We start from the raw sequence: 15,840 nt of genomic DNA on the forward strand, positions 1-15,840 counted from the left end.
AATATGAATTATATTAATTTATGGCCATGAAGCAAGGAGGGAGCCAATGCTATTGGCTGGAGCTAAAGTGCAGGTTTGTGTTAGAAAAAAGTTTTTTTCCTTTTACATTGACAGGGCTGCCTCAGTCTCAAAATACAGCGTGATGTGAGCACATCACTTGATGTTCAGAGGATGTATTTTTAATGAGAATCCAAATTTTAACCTAAAGTCCGCAGGGCCTCACATAACAACCTTATTTGAACCAATAAAGCTGAGTTTTATGGGCTTGTTTTTCCTGGTTCCAAAGAAATCATCCATGCAACTGAAAACTCTCTTTTTTCTCCTATTTTCTTTTTTTGTCTGTTTTTGGTTTTATAGAGTCTGTCATACCCAGCAGCGGTACTTTCCACGTTAAATTGCCCAAGAAAAGAGGTGTAGAGCTTGGAATTACAATCAGCTGTAAGTATTGCTCACACTTGCGCTAGCAGTTGCAAAAGCCACTGCTTTCCACCCTGGCACATCAGAGGGGCCCAACGGAGAGAGATAAGATTACATGGGGTTTCCTGGTAGCGCTCGCAGTGCTTGTGGTTTTTCCCAAACTGAATTAGATGTGTGGTTCCTGCCTCCATGAGCTGGCGGCTGCAGAAGAAAGCAGCTACATGGAGGGTTGGGGCAAAGGATGCAACTCAACTGATCAGTTGGTCTGTGCTGCAGACTTATATTATATTATTAGTAATGTTATTTTTATTCCCTTGCTCACAGTTGTATATTATGTTCCTTTTAAAAAAGAATTGCCTGGGTCTGGTGGGACCCTTGCAGGGAGAGGTGGAGGGAGGAGTGTGTGAGGTGAACCCACAGCTTGAAGGGTAGAGAGGAGAAACTGCCAAGATGAGGAGGAGGAGGATGATGAAGAGGATGGCAGGTCTTAGAGGTGGGGGGAAGGTACTGTGGGGACAGGAGGGTGCTGGGCAGGGTTTGCTGGGAGTTGTTGTATCGACTAACCCCAGCCATGGAGGAAGAGATCCACATGCCAGGACTTGGTGGGCACTGAGAGAACTAGATATAATCCCTTTTCTTTCTTTTCTCTCTTCTCTGCTTACTCTTGATTATTTATCTTTGTTTCTCTTCTGAAGCATATTTTCCATTTAAAGACCTTCTGGCCTCTTTGGAGCGGATGCTGTAAGGGGATGATATAGGCAGATCCAGCCCAAATTTCTGGCCAACTAGAGTTCTTGTTATGCCTCGCATCAGCGAACTTTTCCTTTATAGCAAACGTGGGCAGGTCTCACGTCACTCATCCCTCTTTCGCTGCTGGGTAAACTGACTTGAATTGTCTCACATTTGCCATGCCCAGAGGATGCCACCACCTCTCAGCTGAAACAAAGCAACTTGTGAAACTGCGGTAATGGGATCTTGCATCTAAGCCCTGGGGAGCGTGGACCTAGCTGTGTCTGGGGAACCGAGTCACTAGGGACACTTTAAAAGTAGGTTTCATTAAAATAGATAAGCTATTTGCAATTACCTCTTGGCATTTACAGCATTAGTCAGTGAGATAATTGGAGGTGTTCTGGTCTAAGTAGGGTGATTCTCGGGACTGACTTGAACACTGACAGGGTGATGGCTTTGCACCCTCTGTTATTTCTTCTCCCTCTTCCCCGCTTCCCCTCTTTGTGCCACAAGGATAATCCTGAGAAATAACAGCACAATATTTAACACTTGGCTTGGTAGCAATTACTGTCTGAAGACATCAAAGTGCCTTCCGAAAGCAGCGGGGTGGCCGTAATGACATTTCAGTGGTGGGGTAGCTGGGCACGGTGCAGCAGCCAGGCCTGCGCCGGGCTCGCGGCCTGCACCGGGCTCCCGGCCTGCCACCCTCACCGCTGCCTTGGCATGGCAGCCTCACGTAGCAACCTAGGGGCAGCAGAGCTGGTAGCAAAACACTTCTGTCCTGAGCATGGCCAGGGTTTCACCCCGTTTAAGCTTCAAAGCTGAGTTCGTATCTGGGGCTGGGGAGCAAAACGAACCTGGGAGTTGCCGGCAAGAATATTCGATTTTGTTTGTGGAGTCTCACTTAAATGGGATCTGCTTCAGATGTGCATTTACACTTCAAATGTATTTCTGTGGTGGAAATGTTTTCATTTGAAATTTGTTTAAAAAATTGATTTCACGCACTTTTTTGAAATCAACGCTAAATAAAAAGAAACTGACCCGTGGGTTTTAAATAGTTAGATACCCATTATCCAACTACAAAGGAGTTTTTTTAACAATTTAACAGATTTGATCTTTTTGATTGTTGAACGTGTTTGCAGGACGCTGTTTAAGTAGTGCATACGCATAAACTTAAGGTATATTTCAGTCCTTTGCTGAGTCAAAGCCAAAATTATATTTACAAATGGAGCAAAAGACAGCCAGCCAGAAAATGCAGTGGCAAGGATGAAATGCTAGTTGAATTCTAATTCTGTTTTCATATATTAGTCTGTATAAGCCTATGTCCACATGACCCTTAGCAAATTAGATCATCATTTTGTCACTCTGCTTCTGACTGGGCAGATAAATACACCAGTTTCGAACATTAAAACCAAAGCCAGCAGCAGGTAAATACCTCCTGCAGAGACATGATGTGCATGCAGGAGTGTGATGCAAGCAGCAAGAGAAAAGAGGTAAAAATAACTCCGTTTTGCTCAGTTCCTCCCAGTTCTCCTGATTTGAATGCTTGTATAGATCTAGAAACAGCTTTTATAGCTTTTCTTCTGACAAGGAAAGGCATATAACTGCTGTTTTAAAGTAGGGGACTTGGTTTACTGGCCTCCCACATTGGATTCCTCTTCCCTGCTCTGTAAAGCTGGGACAGGTTAAATAGATGACAAGCCAGAGGGGTCAGTAGAAGACCCCTCACACTGTCGCGGCCACAGAATTGGGTTTCTTCTAAAACTTTGTGGTCAGGCTACACTGTAGGTGAAAGATGAGTTGTTTTCGTTGAGTTTTGCCTCTCGGCTTCAGCAGGCTCATCTGTAGTTAATTCCTCTGTCTAGGAGGGTTTGCCGCTGCCGCCTTACGTGGGCAGAAAGTGTTACGACCTCATCAGAGGAGCACTACAGAAATACAAGCGATCAAATTCTTGCTGTGCTGTGGCTCTCAGAGCTAATAGGGAGATGGGCTAAGTAAAGGGGGGGAGAACAGGATTCTTGATGGATACGTTGGAAGAGTTGGTGTAATGGAGCTGGCTGCAGGAGGAACCATAAATCTGCTGGAAAGCCTCATAAAAGCGCTGAACACCCAGAAGGTTTTTGTATGAGAAGGGCAGGCGCTGCTGGGTCTGGGATGAACATACAGCAAGGGTCTGTGCTTGCTCCTGGTGAGGGGCAGGTGTTTGCTGAGAGCATTTCATCTTCTCGGAGGTTTCGGGGTTTGCTAGAAGGAGAAGGCTTGGGCTGAGCGAGCCCCGGTTGTGGACCGGGCACCTGGCTGTGTGCACGCAGATGGGTTTCTTCCCCCTGCTCAAACCCAGCGTGGCAAAGGGATGCAGCAAATTGAGACACATGATGCAAATATTTGCATATAGCATTATTTCCTCTTCCATTCCCCACAGGATGAATAGGAAATCCAAAGGGTGAGTCTCTCACTGGCTCTGCTTTGTATTTCTGTGGCACCTCGGTGCCCTTGTCTCACCTCAGTCTCCTGCAGTTGCTAAATGAAAATTAGCAAAGCAAAATCACCGAGGCTGCCTTGTGTGCGCTTCTTCCTGCACTTTGTCCGGGGGTGAAGGGACAACACACCAGCGAAATCACTGTTTTCTCCGTACTCCAGTGCCTCGGGTTCTGTGCCAGGGAGAAGGCGGCCTTTTCCTGTAAAGCAGCTGCTCTGCTTGAAGAGCGAAGTGTGCGCTCCTTTCTGCTCCGCCAGGTTCAAAGAGCTGTGTGGGATGTGAAGCTCAACTGTTCGCAGAGACCTCTGAGGTGCTCTGAACGGTGGGGCTGCAAAGACCTGCAAACTGAGTTTTTTGACACAGGGATGTGAAGATGTGGCTCTTGTTAGCCTGAACTTCTCATCCCCGTTAGCAGGACACATGCCTTAAGTGCTCTGATCTTGCTGGCCGCATTCAGTTCTAATGATACAGTTATGCCTTTGTGGGTTTTCTGTAAATCTCTTGCAAATTAAAATCTCCAGCAGCGAGAAGCTAATAGTCGTGTATTCTTGTATGTTCAATACATGACCTCTTAAAATAAGATATGGATTTGTTATTAGCCTCTGGAAAATGATAGTTGATTACACAAAAGATTGCTTTTGTGGTTTTTGTTTGGGTTTTTTTTTCGTCTGTCTCAAATATCCCCTCCAAGGGCTAGTTATGAGATTTGCTGCAGGGTACAGGTGTGTTGTTGTTGCTCTTTAAACAGATACTGAAATTACTGTTCATTTTAGCTATGCATTAATGCTTCATATAGCATGTTTATCAAATTACCTCTATATATTTTAATAAATCAATTCCCATGCCCTTGGCTTGAAGTACTGCAGATAAGGAGTAGGTAGTATATCTGCGTGAGGATGATAAAACTGGAATTTGGATAGATAGATAACTTCGATTAAGTCGCTTAAGCAGTGTAATCGCTGTCCTAGTGAGAAGATGGATCTGTGAGCTGAGCAAATCTACCTTTGCCAGCGCTGGATTAACCTGGGACCTGCCGCCGGCCTGGCAGAGCGTGTCTGCATGCGGCAGTGTGCCCGGCAGCTGCCTGTCCTGCCCCCGCTAACGCTGCAGCGTCAACCCAGATTTGCAGCTGATTCGCTCTGGTGCTTTCACCGAAGGGGGATATTCTGTCTCGGTTTTGCTACCTGGAGATTTTGAAAGGAAATAGATCTGTGGCGGAGTAAATATCCTGCTGGAGGTGCTGATAATTTATGCATCTGCTGCTAAAACTAATGAATTATAAAGGCAAAAGTTGAGTACTGGGGGTTTGATTTTCACTGCTGCTTTTTGTAATCGATCCTGATTTGCTTTCATTCCTGTTCTCATTCCTTAGCTATTCTGACACTATTGGGTTTCTGATTTTGTTGTTTTTTTTTTTTTCCCCATTTATAAATGCTTGCTTTCTTAAATGTATTCTGATGGCATTATTACAATTCCTTTAATTACACATTGGCAGAGCGCTGCTTTGGCTTGGTCAATAACAAAGGGCATTTATAACGGGTTGATGCGTGTGAGATATGTGCTTGGGCTCCTCGGAGGGGAATAATTTACCAATACGAGTCATTATGCATTCTATTAAAAACACAAACCAGACATGTGTTTCTGGCCTCGTCATCCATCATAGCGTAAACGCCAAGCGAGCCAGAATCCCAGCAGAGGTGGTGAGAGACTGAAAGCAATTTATAAAAAGTAAATAACAGTATTGATCAATTCACCTTTTTATCACTGCCCTGTCACCACCGCCAAGCAGTCTTTTCATTTGGAGTTTCTCCCCCACCACACACTTCTACCTTCACCAGCTGTTGATTTATGGAGCTTTCTCTGGGCCACTGGAGCCAAAAATATGAATGTATCTGAAAAAGAGCCTACTTCCACCTGAAGTGGTTTGCCCTGGCAGGTGGAGGCCACAACCAGAGCAGAGCGCCTGTCGAGAGCGAGCGTGGGTTTCTGCACACCAGTGTCTGCCTCTGCCTCTCCCTCTCCATCTCTCCCTTCCACTCCCTTTGCTGCCGTCTCCCTTTTACAGACCGGAAAGCAAGACCCAGAGGCAAGGCTTTGAAGAGAAATAACCGCATTGACAGCAGAAGCGAATGGATGAAAAGGCTTTACTCATCTGTGCAAGTGTCTTAACTCCAAAGACCACAGCCCTAATAAAATAATAATGTAGTTTAAGGGTTTTTTTTTTCATCGCAGGCAAATTGGAAGTGGTTTATCCAAAATCTCACCAGGAATCTATGTATCTAATGCCTCTGACCTTGACTGAGTCACCACGTCAGTGACATTGCAGCCCTCCTGCCTGTAGACGGGGCAGTCGTAACACAGAGACACGTTGTCACTCTGTGCGAATGGCCCAGGACTGTTAAAAACGCGGGTCCCGGGGTGGCCGGGGGCAGCCTGGTCCCAGCTGATGGGCAGAAGGTGCAACTGGGCGCTCTGCTGGGGCGCCGGGAAGGGCTTTGGGGTGCCAAAGGTGGATTAATGGCGTTAGTAACTACTGGTTTTTAAAACAAACAGCAAGCGACTGTTCCGTGCTTTGAGATTTCATTATCTTAACTTTGTATTTATGCCTCTTGAGAGAGAATGATTATTCATGAAGTCTCTCTGATTTACCCGTCAGATTTGTAGGTGCTGACTAATAATGATGGTTTTATAAAGCCTTTCCATTTTATACTAAGGGATTATTTAAAACAGAGGGCTGCCAATTATTAAAGTTTGGGTGCTCTGATGGTAGGGACAGTTGTATGCAGTTGTACATGGCTCTCCCATTTAACTGGTCTCAAGAAAATCTGTTAGGAAAGCACAACTTCCAAAAAAAGCGCAAACAAAACCCAGAATGATTTTTCTTCAAAACTTGCTCTGTTTCCTAATGGACAAAGCACTCAGTTTGTCAGCCTTGCTTCTGATACGGGAAGCATGTGCTACGTTCAGTGCTGACACCTATTGCGGAGCTGCAGAAGGATGAGGTCTCACTCTGCTCAGAGACTGACCGTGGACAGGATCCCCCCACAAGTGACAGGGCTTGTAAGGCAGATGCTGAGATAAACACCATTTCTGCAGAGCTTGAGGCATGTTGTCTATATTTGCTTTTCCTTTTTTTCTTTCTCCCCCCCCCCCCCCCCCCCCCCCCCCTTTTCTTTCCCCACTCTTTGCTCTTTTGAGTGTTCGGTCTCCGGACACGTCGTTTCAGCTGTGGCTGGGTCAGGTTTAGAGATGGCCATCCCCAACCCACCACCAGGACTGTGGAGATCTTCCCTAACCCCTTTCTGTCACGCTGCCTCTGCTTTGAAACTAATAAACAAACCTCGCGGTGAAAAGTATTTTTGCTAACCTGGATCATTTTGACAGAACCGGGCTAGGGAGCAATTAAACATGCAGCGATGCCAGCCTGACCCAGGGCTCAGGGTGTGCTAACGGGGTCTCCCGTCGCTGCCGCTCAGACCACCCTGTTGTGCACCTCTCAGCAGCAAATACGTGTCCTATATTGAAAAAGAGAACAGCAATAGTAATAATGGTGATACTTCTCCATCCGCTGTGCTGTTAGTCCATGGTGTGCAGCCTTCTCAGTCAGAGGGGGGATTTCTGCGCTGATTTTAGCCGCACAAGCTGAGCTTCATCCTTCCTTCCCACCACTCAACTCTGCCTGGCACATGTCGGTCTTTCTACTGGCTGATTCATGGCACAGACAGGTTGAATAAAGGCACGAGCCCTTGGTGAATCTCCACAACCCATCTGCTTCTCTTCGGCCTTGTGTCCACAAAAGCTGAACGTGAGTGTTCAGACCAAAATTGCCTGGCACCACGCTGCTGTAAGAGGTGGGGAAAACAATTCTTCTCTATATCGTTCAGTAGTTGCATTGCTGTGACTATTATAAAATCAGTCAGAGTCTGCTCTTCGCTGCCTGACCTAACTTTCATACTCAGTGCTGTTACGACTGAAGTTGGCTGTCTTTTCTCCCTGTTCAGTACAGAAGGTTTAGTTATATCTGGGAGAGGGTATCTTTAAAGGTGACGGGTTAGCACATACCTTTTTAAATTTCACAAATGAATGTAAACAACCAAAAATCTAGAGCAGAGAGGTTGGTGAGACGAAGCAGTTATTCCTTCATGTCTGACTTTCTGGGGTGCTCTCTAACTGCTGTTCAGGCAGGTGGATCTCTGTGTGGGTGATGCCACGTGCCTCACAGATATTTTAATCTCTGACCTGCACCTGATATGTTCAGATGCTGCGAGTTCCTTCCTTCCTACGCGGTTTTTGCTGAGAAGCTCCGTCAGCTTTAAATGAGGCGATGCAATTCCCATAGCATGGCAGGAAGGAGTGACACGGGGTGAAAAGGATGCTCTTGGCATACGTTTGGTGTGCGGATGGCAGAGGGGTCAGGAGGGGTTCGAGTCATAAATCTCACTTGGATTTCTCAAGAGAGCAGCAGGTCTTGCAGGCAAATTTGAAAATGCAAATGCTTCCAGAGATGCGTAGTCACATCTCTCGGGCTGAAAAAGTTATCGGGGTCAGGCAGGAGAGAATAGTTGGAAACCACCCCTTCCAGACCAGCCCCGATTTATCTGGTTGGATGACGAAGTGGCCTGGGGAGCTGAACCAGCTAGAAAACAGTATTTTATCTAATTCTTCCTGGGTTATTTTCCACCCAGAAAATTTCCCAGCCCACCTTACTTCAAGAACACAGAAACGCTTATATTAACCACAGCGCTGAGCTCGGTACTCCCTAGGCAGCAGTGCTGATGTCTGACTACTGCTGCAGCCATTGACTCACTTGGTGTCTCACGTCAGAGATGCGGGTGAGCGGGTGTTCAGCAGTGCTGGGATCGGGCAATCAATCCCACTTCTTGCTGCTGGACACCGCCTGTCCTCCCCTTCGGGAGGAGACCGAAGGAGGCAGCTAGCTAACTCGGGAAAAGGGCTATCAACAAACGTTTGCAGGGATTTACTTGTGTTTTCCTGGTGTGCCTTCCAGAGTTCAAGTGTGAAGCATCATTTAGTCAAAGGAATACAAATTCCCTTTCCTTACGACTCCTTCTCCCCATTAACCATCCCTGTCCTAGATAGCAGACTCAATACGAAGCCTCATACCCATGTGTCTCTCTTGCAGCTGCAAGCAGAAAGCCCGGGGAGCCTTTGATCATCTCTGACATCAAGAAGGGGAGCGTAGCACACAGGTGAGTGCAGAGTTTCCTATCTGCCAAACCCATTGCAAATTGTCTATCCCAGTAATGAGAAGTAGGATGAAGCCCAAGCCAGTAGCACTTGGGTCTGAATTTTGCCAGCATCCAAGGAGATCTTAACCCTAGAGGTTTCTCTTACACCACAGTATGTTTTGCAATAAAAACTGTATTGAAGCAAGTAGAGTTGAGCTAGTGGAGAAGGTGGCTGGGGCATTTATTCACATGTCTGCTGACCCTACAGGAGATGGATGTTTAGCATTTAAGAGCATGTGGTAAAGGGCTTCATATATTGCATAAGGTGCTATGGCTCATCAGGTAGTTTGCCATGTCTCAGCTCCTGCTCAGGTGAAGAGAGTGAGTGAATTGTGGGCACTGGTGGAGAACTGTGCAAATAACTCAGCATTTATTGACTTCACCTCTGATCCCAACACCTCACAGCAAGGCTTTCAGAGGAATTTAGTGCTGCTGGAGGGCTCATTTCTAACAGTGCTCATACAGGGGTTTCCATAAAAGCTAGAATATCTATCAGTTAAATATCAGGCATTTTTCAGTGCTGTAAGTTACCCAGGCTGTATCTCTAACCTTCCTGCCTTGTTCTGTGTCGATGCATTCCCTACACAAACTTCCTCTCTTTAAGTTACAGTTGTCTCAGACTCTGTTTGTGGTTGTTTCCCAGAAAAGATCAAGGATGGCAAAAATTTAATATTGTCATTTCTGCTGCAGGACTGAATGCGTCATGGGATCTGAAAGGCAAATACAAATGTACTTTTAGTTTTCTTTTCCTTTCCACATAGAACTGGCACCTTGGAACCGGGAGACAAGCTGTTAGCCATTGATAACATCCGACTTGACAATTGCTCAATGGAGGATGCTGTGCAGATTTTAAGGCAGTGTGAAGACCTGGTCAAATTGAAGATTAGGAAGGATGAAGATAACTCTGGTACAGAAATCCTGATGCAAACTGGTGCCTGTCCGCTGTAATGACATTTCCCAATAGGTAGTGCAAACCAACAAAGATAAGGGCTGCTGCTTGTTCGGTCACCACTTTCCAATTGATTGTAGTCTATTTTTGTTATTCTGCCCTTAAATGGAATCTGGAAGGTTAAAGTCCTATTTGGTATGAGCATGGCTGAAGGCCTTAGGCTTTTGCTTCTGCAAGTCTTTCCCATGACCTGTTTCACATGGCTAATTAAAAAATTCAGCATTCCTGTTTTCTCTTTCAGATGAGCAGGAGACAACAGGTGCTATTATCTACACAGTGGAACTAAAGCGATACGGTGGCCCCTTGGGAATAACCATCTCCGGGACAGAGGAACCTTTCGATCCTATCGTCATTTCAGGCTTGACTAAACGAGGGCTGGCAGAAAGGTGAGGTTTGGGGGCAGAGAGGTTGAATCAATGTGGGAAGGGTTCTTGAAGTTTGCAAAGTTTCTTCTGTTGTCATAAACTCTTCTCAGGTGTTTTAGTCTGCGGAAAAGGAAAGATGCTATGAAGGTACCAAGCACTGTGAAGCAGGGACAGCCCTGCCAGTCTGGCTCTGCCCACCCACATGCAGGAGATGTGGGGTGATCAGGGCAATGACAGAGGCTCAAAGCTGGGCACTTCTGGAAGACTCAGATCCAGTGTGTCAGTTGCATGCAGCAGCCAGGAAAATGTATTTATCTGCCCTTCTGCCACAGAGGTGCTCCCTGGTCTGTGATTTCCTGTGCACATCTTGCACTGGGAGAGCACCCAGCCTACCCACAAAACCACTGTAGACTCCTGTCCCGGACAAACCTATTGCTAAACTATGGCTTACGGCCATGGCAGTGGTGTGTCCTGCTGAAACCACAGATCTTGGGGGTCTCCTGGCCCATCCTTGCTGATGGTTAGTCTGTTACGTATGGGGGTATCTCGGTGCAGGGCTGGCATGCTTCAAGCAGCAGACATTTATGAAGCATAAATGTAGGTGCAGATTTACCTTTGGCAACTGGGGAGGATGACTGTGTGTGTGCCTGTGTCTGAATAGATGTGAATGCGTGGGATTTAAAGGATCAGGACATTGCTGAGAATATAAGGTGGAACTGAGTCATACACTGTATCTTAATTAATCTGTCTACACGGTAGCTGTGACTTGTAAATAGATCATTTTAGCAGCCCTTACTCATACTTCTCATAGGGTTGCTTTACCCTGTGCTGCTTGACAGGCAGAACAGCAGCAAAAAAAACCCTGAACAAATAGGTGTAAAGTGCTGGACCTTGGGGAGGTTTGACTGCAGATCTGGCCTTTTGGTTCTTTGTGTTTCAAGGCCACACTCCCTTTTAACTGGGCTATAAAACAGTTTAGTGCCTCTTTCTGCATTTGGTTCCTTGAGGTCTCAGCATGCATGCTGCTGTACATTTCCTTTGCTTTCCTTTGGTACAGAAAGCAGAACATCCTTACTTCTTGGGAGATATTGAAGAAGGATGACATAGTCATTCTTCTCTTTTTTTATGTCACTGCTCACCACTGTAGGATTCAGTCTTTTTCCCTAGGAAATAGTAGCTATAGACTATCCCAGGCTTTTCTGCATAGCAGTTCTGCACTGTACCTGCAGCCCAGCATGAGAGAGGTTAAGGAGAGAAAGCCCAAATGCTGTCAGGCTCAGAAGACAGTCTCGTACCCTTGTTGCTCTCAGTTCCCTTTGCAATGCCGTGGCTGTTCCTCCTTCAAACTCGGATATGCATCAATGACTGCTCCACAGAGAAACGTAGTGCAGAAAAGTGCTGCGGTACTATTGAATTTTGATCAGGAGCTGGCAGGCGGTAAGGAATGAAAAGCCTTTTGAGAAGAGCGATGGAGCTGTTCAGCGTGTTCACCGTTGCAGACTAACAAATACCGGTGCCTGTGCAGAGGAGCAGCGTGGGGATGGAGCAGCGCAGGGATTTCTCTGGGTAACCTTGGCTACATGCAGGGAGGGCGAGGAGTGCTGGGATGAAGGCTGTCTGCAGGAAAGGTGCATTTTTTTTTTTTTTCTCCTGGGAGTAACAGAAGGGGTGGCTGGACCTTGTCAAGAGAAGAGGTGTGGTCCTAGTGTTATCCTAAATTGTCCCTTTCCTGCTGTCACTACCCTTCCCTGTGCCACAGGCGCCCTTAGCCAAGCTCTGAAGGGTGGGACAGATTTCTGAAGGGCAGGAATTTAAACCCAAATCTGTGCCTGGCTTTTGCTGGAGCACAGGACATGTTTCAGCAGCTTTGGCACAGGGTGGATCAGATCCCAGTGTCTGATAATGGGAATGCGCCAGCCGCTCTTGTAGAGGCACAAGCGAAGGTCTGTGCTGCAGCTTGAGCTGCTTGCTTGGCGATGGGGAAGGCAGGGTGTCCTCTAGGATCTGTCACACGTCTGTCACAGTGGGTGACAGGCTGTCTAAGCTGAAAAGGCTCCAGATACAGACAACTTGGGTTTTATCTTGACCTTGAACATTTTTCTCCTTGTATGTGTCTGATCTTATAGAAACCTACAGAGGCAGCTCAGGCTGTTGGGTTGGTGTCAAGCGGTGGCTGTCTCCCACGTTAGTCTTTGTTTCTTCTCCTTCAGTGCCTGCAGGTGGCTTTAGCCTGGACCACGGGACTTGTTTTCCTTCTTCCTGGGGAAAGGAGTGTGCCTGAACAATACCGTTCAATTCTAGTAGAGGTGCAATTGTTCTCCAAGAGCACTTTTGGGCTATTGCTGGCATTTTGAAGTACCTGACCAACCTCCTCTAGTGCCACCTGGTCAAGTAGATGAGGGTGGTGGCAGGAAGGTTTTGTCCAAGAGTGCTCAGTACCAACCCACGTTGGCAGGGGAAAGAAGGGATGGTGGCCCTGCCCATGTGCCAAGTAAATCCCTACCACATGCATGCAGCCACCTCTTCTCCAGTGCTTGCTGGAAAGTGCCTGCAGCGACTTTTACACCTTGCAACTTACCTATTGCTCAGTTCTGCTCTTGCATGTGTCCTCTGGGCAAGAAGGGACATAGAGCATGCAGCTCCTTGGGCTGGTTTGTGTTTGAGGTGAATTAAGGACTGTTGGTGATGATGGAGATGCACAAGGGTCACTAGCTAGAAACAACTTTCTCTCTTGCTCCTGCTTGGCTTCTGTCCGCTTGTCCTCACAAGGGTGCGTGGAGATGGACAGGTGAGAGGACTGGACTTTTACTTTTCCCCTCTTGAAGAAAAACACCTGGCTGAACGTCACCTTTCTCTTTAATTGTTTCTGTATTTTTCCCTGCTGAGGGACTTTCACAGTTTCTGCAGAGCAGTGGTGTTGATCAGAGACGGGTGGTTGTCTTGGATAGGACATGCATCCCTACTCTGGGTTCAGGGCTACAGCAGGAGGCCCTCAAATGCTGAACCACTGCAGCGAGTGAAGGATCACCTTTAAACTGCCAGCAGTTAAGCTTGATTTTTTTCGACTATGTAGATGAAACTTTTAAGACAAATACTGCGGTTCCAGTTTGATCTGTAATTTATTTGAATGCACAAGTTTTCCCTGAGGGCTTTTTCAGGCTGATGTGGATGGGACAAGACGGACATCTAGTGGCTGGCTGGGAGGGACCTCAGGGCACTCTCCAAGTATCGCAGCAGCAGCGGACCGAACAGTCCTGCCTGCTCTTTGGCTACATTTCCCAATTTGATGTACTTACAGTAGATGTTTCACAGCACTGTGTCTACAAAAGTTTCATATTTTGGGGAAAGACATGCAGCTGTTTAGCCTGCGATGGTATATCAACTCCCAATTCTGCAGGAGCAGTAGTCCGATTTGGAGATGTGACCTGCGAGAGGCATGTTGCCATGGACAAAAAGATATTGCAGTCAAGAATTGCATCTCCTCCTGGCTCGGTCACACAGGTTCCTGATAGCTAAACCTCACAGAACTGCTGGAGGAGGAGAGGGTTGCTGCTCTGGCTTGCTGGCGTTAGGGAGCTGGAGTGTGAGTGTGGTGAGCTCAGTCCAGCCAGCGGTGAGCACGAGCTCCTGCCTTGGCAGTCAGTTCGGGTGATGGACATACCCTGTCCTGCCTGCTCTTTCCAGAGCTGCAGCAAACACCAGGAGGGGTAAAGTGAGCCTCTGTCTGGGGGCAGACACAGAGGGGAGGGATGGAGGAGAAGGGGGAGAATTGTCATGAGTTGTGAGTTCGTTCCTGGCTGTTGCTGAAGCGTGAGAATTTATTTAGCTGAGAGCAGAAGGCAGTGCTGGAACGTGGCTGTGCAATAAAACGCAGTATCCTCTCCTAGAGTGCTGGTCCTGATGGAGAAAGTCACAGTGGTACAGCTGTGTAGGGCTGAGCTTTAAACATATCCTGAACTGATCTGCAACTGCTTCAGTTCATGCTTGCACACACAATCTCTGTGTGTTGGGCCATTTTGGTTTTGTTTTCTTTCAATGGGTTTCTAGGTTTGTCTCATCATTTCTCTCCGTTGGCGTGAACATGCCCTTCAGTTCCACGTGTGATGACCGGTGGCCATCACAAACTGGAAATGCTTATGTTCTTAGCATGTAGACCCCCTTGCTTTGAAGAGTTTTGACTCTTCAATGCTGGTCTGCAGTCCCAGTTCCTGAGGGGCCTGGGATCTGAGGAGCGCATAAGTTCCTGTGTGTATTTGTATGTATGGGAGGTGGAAGGATGGGGAGGGTGGAACAGCATTCCTGATAGTGGTGATGAAGAGGAAATCATGGGTATACATTGTACCGAGGGGGAACCAAGTCACATTTCAAAGTGCTGAGAGTTAATATGTTATTGCTTCAAGCGACAACTTAATGGCCTGTCTCACAGAGGCGAATTGCTTCTCTGAAGTTTCTAACAGTGCCTTTTCTCTCCAGAACTGGAGCCATCCACATCGGTGACCGGATATTAGCAATTAATAATGTGAGCCTCAAGGGCAAACCGCTGAGTGAAGCCATTCACCTGCTGCAGATGGCGGGAGAGACAGTCACTCTGAAGATCAAGAAGCAGACGGAGAGTGAGTTGGGGAGCCTGGTTCGGGGTGGGAGGGCAAAGGCGCACCCCAGCAGGGACCCCGGGCAATGGAATAGGCAGCACTGTGGGTTTTCCTTCATGCGTTTGGAAGGTGAGCCGAGGGAGCGTGTTGAGGGGCATGACGAGGGACAGGGGGAAAAGGTGGGTGTTTTTTGAACTTCTGACTCACAGATGGATAAAAAAGGCTACCCAGGGGCTCTCTGTGGTACTGGGAAGAGATTAGACAGTAGGTTTATTGGTGATAATAATTTTTTTTCAGACTGACACCTTGTGCCGTTGATGCCATTCCCTGTCTGTGTGGGTGTTTCACACAGAAGTGAAGCAGAAGTTGTAAAAGTAGGAGAGTGAAAGTTTGTTTTCTTTTTTTAAAATATAACCTCTCGAAACGAGCGAGGGGATTCTGAGCTGGTAGAATCCATGAAAAAAAAAACAACCCACCTTTAATTTAAATTTTTGAAAGTGACTGGCAAGAAATCTTTTATGGTCCTCTTCCTGGCTTTGGGTCCTAAGATCATCTTTCAAAGCATCTGCTGTAGAAATCCCCTTCTCATTTCCCTGCCAAGCTCCCTGTGGCTTTGAAGCTGTTGTTCTTGACACAAAGAACAGGAGCATACTTAGTACAGGCAGGCCACTTTTTGGGGGGGATAGGGGGGGGATTGGTGAAACCAGGAAACATGCAAAGTTGTCTCCCCAACTGCGTAATCACAGCCAAATAGGCTTTTTCATCGAGTTCAGAAAGTAGTGGGTGCATTCTGGCTCCCCACACCCAGTATTTTTTTGTGCTATGCTTCTGCAGTCTCTAGGTTTAGCTGTACCTACCCAGCCAGTGGCCCATGGTGCTGTGGGAATTAGAAGAAATTGAGTGATAAAGCTCTTCCGAGCAAGCGTGGCCCATGGGATGTCTGTCCTGCATCTGAGAAACTTGCATCACTCTCAAATATAGCACTCCTGTAGACCTCAAAGCAGTTTGCAAATGTGTGGCAATGCACCTGTTTTACAAATGGAGGAAGCCCAGGCAGGGA

At 47.0% G+C, this 15,840-nt stretch overlaps 1 protein-coding gene across 1 annotated transcript in view; it reads left to right on the forward strand.

Moving 5' to 3' along the window:
• Positions 1-15,840, forward strand: part of GRIP2 (glutamate receptor interacting protein 2) — a gene marked incomplete at its 5' end in the record, with an annotated part of 353,896 nt that overhangs the window by 321,228 nt on the left and 16,828 nt on the right. The window contains 5 exons of the mRNA XM_082487750.1: positions 358-438; positions 8,769-8,835; positions 9,636-9,781; positions 10,065-10,209; positions 14,662-14,801. Coding sequence (XP_082343876.1) covers positions 358-438; positions 8,769-8,835; positions 9,636-9,781; positions 10,065-10,209; positions 14,662-14,801 — 579 coding nt within the window. The remainder of the gene's footprint in view (positions 1-357; positions 439-8,768; positions 8,836-9,635; positions 9,782-10,064; positions 10,210-14,661; positions 14,802-15,840) is intronic.

This window comes from Vanellus vanellus (genome assembly GCF_965231255.1).
Source record: "Vanellus vanellus genome assembly, chromosome: 9".
Lineage (NCBI taxonomy): Eukaryota > Metazoa > Chordata > Aves > Charadriiformes > Charadriidae > Vanellus > Vanellus vanellus.